The 6,872-nt window shown below is 39.4% G+C and overlaps 1 protein-coding gene across 2 annotated transcripts; it reads right to left on the minus strand.

Annotated features, from left to right (window-relative positions):
• Positions 1 to 292: 292 nt before the first annotated feature.
• LOC109704067 (putative pentatricopeptide repeat-containing protein At3g01580) lies at positions 293 to 5,701 on the minus strand. Of its 2 annotated transcripts, none has more exons than XM_020224802.1 (4): positions 3,013 to 5,701; positions 2,854 to 2,934; positions 1,856 to 2,041; positions 293 to 694 (listed from the first exon to the last, which is right to left on the minus strand). In XM_020224802.1, the coding sequence occupies exon 1, from the start codon at positions 5,515 to 5,517 to the stop codon at positions 3,466 to 3,468; it is 2,052 nt and encodes a 683-aa protein (XP_020080391.1). In that variant the 5' UTR covers positions 5,518 to 5,701; the 3' UTR covers positions 293 to 694; positions 1,856 to 2,041; positions 2,854 to 2,934; positions 3,013 to 3,465. The 2 variants fall into 2 exon arrangements, with proteins under 2 accessions (XP_020080391.1, XP_020080392.1); XM_020224803.1 differs by lacking the exon at positions 293 to 694 and adding an exon at positions 711 to 1,768.
• Positions 5,702 to 6,872: the final 1,171 nt, after the last annotated feature.

A 6,872-nucleotide genomic window follows, 5' to 3' on the forward strand; every position in this document is an offset into this window, starting at 1 on the left:
ATTGCGTTACGTGCGATGAGAAACGACGATGGGAAAATACTCTGTTTGTTTCCGTACGTAATATTGCGCTCCGCATATAGCGATGAGTCGGTTACGATATATTTTCTACGGTCCCACCGGAGAACGCAGAAGGATATCCCTATATGCTTTTTCCTCAACTCTATTTTATCTAATAGTGTTAGATAGACCTCAATACCAAACTAAGCCTAACTCAAACAGCAAAACTAAGAAGCTCGAGTCGGGCCAAACAAGCCCTAAACCCCCAAGCCCTTGCTAGTCTCCTGGACACAACTGTCGAGAATATTCTGAACATTTTGAGTCGGTAAAATTCTCAAAATTTTCCAATGAAACATTCATAGTTGGTTGAAAAGAATGCTCAGAAACCATATCAATCTGAACCAATACGCCCCTGCTAGTGAACAAGAATAGGATCTACACTCGGCAATTCATCCTTGGAAGAACAATTGGAATCACCTATTCTTTGTACTTCAAGACACTTCTCTTCAACCTCGGATTCGTCAAAGTCGTCGTCTTCCGGATCTAGCGCAGCATTTCGACAGATGTCTGATGCTCTTCTGTGCAGATTTGGTGATACCTGACGCGGCGAGTTCATTTGGATCATTGAGCATGAAGCCACCACTCGCAACGACAGCTGCTTTGTATGTGAGCACACTCACTGCTGTATGTTTTCATCCTGAAGATACATTAGCACAAAGATTTCAATTGGCTAACCATAGTTGGCAAAGTCAACTGTAACAATCCACAGTAAGCAAAGAAATTCATAAAGGGAAGACTGGGGAATAGAAAACACATTGCTCGCTTTCAAAATTTTACGACTTTCCACAATCGGCGACTTAGAATCTCTTTTAAGCTCTTCTCTCTCCCATTCACCATGTGTATTCTGTATTTTTTGAGAGAATAAATCTGAAGGCCACGTTTTATTGTTCATAAGAAAAGTTTGGTTCAATAGGCCTCGAATCAAAATGCCCATGGCTAATGGAGAAGCAAGAATGACCAGGCTATAAGTGCATTTGGTTTAGGGACAAATTTTATGGGGATGACTTTTTCTTTATCCCTAAGGCCCAGGTTGATGCATACACATTTTATGCAGTATATCTCTGTGATTTACTAAAGAAGCATGTGGTACATGGCAAATGGGGATTGTGATTGAATTTCTAGAATGGATACCATATTCGACTTTCAAGTTATTTTTTCCATAATAAGATAAATCATCTCATAGGTGAAATATACTAATCTATCAAATCATGGATGCCAAGAATATGCAAGGAGCAAAAATCAAACAATTCGCTTGCCATCACACATGAAAATCTTCACACGCAGTAAGTTTCTGGATACCTTGTTCTAACGTCCTAACAAGGCCTAAATTATCTGAGTATCCTTGGATAAGAACAACCAAGTGCTTGATTTCGGGCAACAGGAGTAATGATAAGGGACAAGCACAGGCTATAGGAATAAATGATGACTACAACACCAACATTGATGATAACAATATTTGGGAATATCAAGGGATAAAGTGATGAATATATCACAACTCTTATTAAGGATTGGATGATATAGGAATACCCAAGTTATCCTAGGAAAACCCAGTTAGACCAGAACAACAACCATAAGTTCTTCCTACTGTGCTTGCCCAAACAAAAGGGGCAATTTGAGTTGCCTTTTTGTTGTGCTGACCATAAAGTTCTTCCTACTGTGCTTGGCCAAACAAAAGGGGCAATTTGAGTTGCCTTTCTGTTGTGCTGCATACCTAACAGTGATGTAAAAACCTAGAAAATTGATGAATGAACAACAAAACTCGCAAAAATTAGTGATAAATATTTTAATAAACTTATACCTGGAGATCGTGAGATAGTCTCTTATAGGATTCCTCAATGATGGGCTCCCTCCAGTTAATACCGAGGATCCTCCGGCAACACATATATGCTCGACTCCATCAGTAAGTCCTATGCTGGTTTTCTCTTCCCGTAGTCTATTAGCTTATTGCATCAAGTAGATGTCAACAGACTCATTAGAGTATGACCTGCGAATATTTGAAGGCAAAAGGGGGCAAATAATTCAGGAATTTTATAGAATTTACCTCACATAAGATGGTAAAGTTCAGGGAAACACAAACAAATTGGTTCATCTTGTACTGTTTGGAATTCAACTTCTAATCAGCTAAGCACGCAGAACGTAGCCCGTGGCTAGATTATAAGGAGTCCAGAACTGGTTTAAGATGGCCAAACTAAGTAGTAGGCCAAGATGATGCACCTAGGTCTCGCAACATACAATAAAACCGATACACAAAGGCTTTGCCATACTAAATAGCAAAAAAAAATTGAGCTTCTGGTTTTCCATTATGGGCTTACCGAATAGTAAAATAAAAAAACAAGGCTATGGAAGCGAATAAGTAATTAAAATTGGGAAAAATATAGGACCACAGGAGTGAAAAGGTGACAAGAGGGAAGGGAGAACGTATGATTTTGCAGTTGTTCGTCAATTGAGTCAATAGGTTTTGTCGAATAGGTAATCACTTGTTTCTTTCTTCCAATAATTACCAGGAGAAGATGTCTATCCATTGGAGTTTGTAGAACTATCTTTCACGTGCATTCCAAGTGAAGATGGGACAAGTTTGTGTAGCCAAATTAAAATCGTTTTGCATGTTGTCAACTTACTTTCTCTGTTTCTCACTAGTGCAATTTCAGAATGCTCTCAATATTTAGCACCTAAATCATTGAAGGTATTGTTAATATAACAAAGCATTATAAAACCCTCAAAATTACCCAAGGGAAAGTACTGCAAAGAAATTAATTTAGTCCAATGATTTGCATATTAGTCTATTACTGGGTGTACCTGCAAAGGCTTTAGGTTCGAGCAGACAACGGGACGACCATTAAAGCTTTGCAATAGAATGACTTCACCGTGCCGCATTACCTGCGTTTCGATTACAACTGTGAGAAATATGCCGTTAACTTATATGAATGAGATTACATTCAACCCTTGTAGACTCACCAAAGGTTTCTTGGATGAAAACCAGAAGGGTCTAGATAGACATGAATGAATCAGCTTCTTGTATATACATGACATCACGGCACCAAAATTCTGCTTTTTCCTTGACCACTTTCTTGACTAACTTCTTTTACTCAAGTATTTCAAGAGATGGATCAATGTCTCTGTTTAAGCTTTTGTAGTCTTATGAGAATGTCAACCATATAATGCATGTTTGGCTTGGCTTCTGGAACATCTTTTCTACTTCCAAAAGAAAGAGGCAAGCATTTAGAAAGAAAAAAAACCTAGTACCTTCTGCTCTTTCTGAAAGTGAAAACAAACTTGTAGACCCCAAAAATGAAAAGCTCAAATTTAAAGCTTCTGCTTTGATATAGTTCTACTCAAGCAACACGGTTGCATGAGCTCCAACTTAACCAAACAGGACCACCAATGGCTCAAAAAATGACATCATGCTCTCTAACTAACTTCAACTTCACGCGCCATAGAATCCAGCAAACTGAGGCCAAGGTTCTTAGTCGGACCCTTCTTCTCAAGATTGGATCTCAAAGATTCAACAACCTCAAACTTCCCAAAGGAAGCATAAGCATTAGAAACTAGAACCGCATTTCCAAAATCACTCGATTCTGTTTGAAGCACCTTCTGACCCACATCTTCTACCAGATTTATATTTCCATACAAATAACACCCTCTTAAAAGAGCCTTCAGAGCATTTAGATTAGCATCGTCCTGAATTGCGGATATTAGCTCTCGAGCATCATCCAACCGACCAGCTCGTGCAAGCATGTCCACCATACACCCAACATGCTCTCCTCTCATCTTAATACCCTTCTCTTTAATCATTTTTCTGAAAATAATTAGCCCTTCATCGACCAAACCTGAGTGGCTGCAAGCCATCAGTGTGTTCAAGTATGTTACACTATCCGGCTTTTCACCATACTTCTCCTTATCATAGAAAAGCAAAAGCGCTTCTTCCCCCTCGCCATTTAAACCGTATGATAGTATCATAGAATTCCACGAGACTGCATCCTGAGAAATCATCCCATCAAATATTCTACGTGCTAGAACAACATAACCACATTTTCCATATAAAGCCACCAGAGAGTTCTGGACAGATTTGTATAAAGACAAGCCCGATTTAAGAGTGTATGCATGGAATTGTTTAGATATATCAAAATTTGCAAGCTCGGAACAAGCCATGAGTATACCGACCATTGTGACCGAATCGATGACAAAATCCTCTTCTTTTCTCATTTTGCTGAGCAACTGGAGCCCTTCGATAGGTTTTCCATTTTTCACATAACATGATATTATTGCAGTCCACGAAACCAAACTCTTCTTCTCTATACAATCAAACAAAGTTCTTGAAGAGTTTAAATCCCCAAATTTGGAGTACATTGTGATGAGAGAATTCATGATAGGAACCCCTGACTTAAACCCACGAACAATTATCTGGTTATGAATCAACCTTCCTCTGCTCGCATCACCCAGGAGGGTACAAGCCATTACCATATTTAGCATGGTCACCATATCAGGCTCAATTCTATTAGTTGTCATTTCGACAAACATATTGAGGGCTTCAATGGGGGATTCGAGTTCTACCAAAAAGCCCATCATCATAGTGTAAGTAACAACATCAACGATTTCCAGCTTTCTGAAGCACATCATCGCGGTCTTGAGATTCCCAAAACTGAGATTCATGTTAAATATGGAGTTCATCACCGATTGATCCAATTCAAGCCCAATTTTGATCACGTAACTATGTAGACTCTCGCAGAGCGCGACCAAGCCATAGCTGATACAAGCCGGAACAACAGTTATCACCGTGACGGAATTGGGTAATAGATCGAATACCCAAAGCTTCTTAGAGAGCAAAAGAGCTTCTTCGAACAGCTCATTATGAGCAAACCCAGCAATCATAGCATTGCACATAACCAAGCTCGGCCCGGCCGTATCATTCAACAAAGCGTACGAATCCATCGGCCGGCCACATTTCGCGTACGAATCCAACAACGCCGTCCCCACAAATGGATTCGATCCCAACCCGTCTTTGACAATTCTCCCATGAACTGACCCCGCGAAACTCGCGTCCCCCAGCCCCGCCGCGCCGACGAGCACGGCGACCATCGTGAAGGAATTCGGGGGCACACCCCGCTCGATCATGCGGGCGAAGAGGCGGGCGCATTGCGAGAAGCGCCCATTGGTTGCGTAGCCATAGATCATTGTCGAATACGCGACGACGTTTCTCTCGGGCATTTCGTCGAACAGGTAGCGCGCGGTGGCGACTTGCCCGGCTCGGCAGTGGCGGTGGATGAGCTTGAGCTCGGCGGCGGAGGAGATGCGTTGGGTAGGGTTTTGCGGAGAGGGAAGGGCCATGGAGGGGTTGGGGCATTGGGTGGAGGAGGAGGAGGATGAGGAGAGGGTTGGGTGGTGGTGATGGTGGAGGAGGAGTGAGCGTGGTCTGCGACAGTTGAAGCCGCGCAGAGTAGTTAGTAAACAGTGGCCGAGCATTTTTAAAAATGAATTCAAAAGCGCTTCGGTTTACAGCGCTTTGGTTGAAGCATCTGCATAGGGATGTCAATAGGTAGGGATACCCGAATTTGAACCTAAACGGGACGGATTTGTTCGAGCTAAACGGATATGGATTCGGTTATGGGTATAGAAAATAAAAATCCGACGGATATGAATACGGGTATGAATTTTGTATTTACCCAACCTGAACCCGTACTCGAACCCGAATAAATTTTATATATATATATATATATATATATATATATATATATATATATATAATTGAGCTAGAATACTTTTATAAGTATCACCCCCTTGGTGCTATTAGGTTTTTATCCTTTGGATCTACTCCTTGATTACTAATAGTCTTTGGATCAAATACTACCACCACCTACCACTATCATCTCAACCTCACATTTTTCCATCAAATGGCTTAAAATTCAAAAGCACCACTTTCATAGTGCTTTTGAAAGTATTCTAGCTCTACTATATATATATATATATATATATATATATAATATTTAATAATTTTTATTTATTAGATCTTTATCCAACAGTATGAATTTTTAAAACCCACCGGGTTCCGGTCCTGATTCGGATTTTAATTTGATTTTTGGGTTCGGGCTCAGGTTTTTGAAAATCCGACTCGTTGACATCCCTATCTCTGCATGGGATTGCAGAAAAAAAGCATTACATATGGTAGAGAAAAATAAAGCAAATGGAGAAGTACATCTCTATCGAGCAATGCTACAGTTAGATCCTAAAGTACAGCGTACATCTTACACCCACTTTATCTTGAGGTTATTCTTGTTACATTAATTTTCTTAAATTTTGCTAAAATTCAATTCAGTTTTTATAAATCTTAGAATTGCTAGTGTAAGCTGTACAACCCCTTTTAAGGTGTACGAGAAGCAATTTTCCATCTTTATATTATTTTACACTAATTTTTTTTTTTTACCCAATAGCGTTAAGGTCTAGTTTGGTAATGTGATTACTTGCCAATAAAATATTAGCACAATACAGTCTCGTGCTGATTACACAGCTAAAAACTTTCTTTTTTCTTAAATTAGTAAATATTTTTTTAATAAAATTCAAAAGATTTAATAAAGATACATAATAGGCAACTATAATATTTTGTGTTGTTAAAGAAAATAAATATTTTATATTATTATGTGTCGGTACCATAGTTAGTTAATTCGCGATTAATACGCGAATTATACGCGTATTTTTTTAAACACGAATTAAACGGCGAATTTCGTATTTTTCCCAAAAGTTTGAAAAAAAACGCGATTTTTTCGTCAAAAATTATTATTCGCGAATTAATCGCGATTCGCGAACAATTCGCCCAAAAAATC

The sequence above is a fragment of the Ananas comosus genome, unplaced genomic scaffold (assembly GCF_001540865.1).
Source record: "Ananas comosus cultivar F153 unplaced genomic scaffold, ASM154086v1, whole genome shotgun sequence".
NCBI classification, from domain to species: domain Eukaryota; kingdom Viridiplantae; phylum Streptophyta; class Magnoliopsida; order Poales; family Bromeliaceae; genus Ananas; species Ananas comosus.

Coding starts and splice junctions, on each gene's coding strand:
- LOC109704067 (XM_020224802.1), bottom strand. CDS start 5,517: ATGCTCGGCCACTGTTTACTAACTACTCTGCGCGGCTTCAACTGTCGC.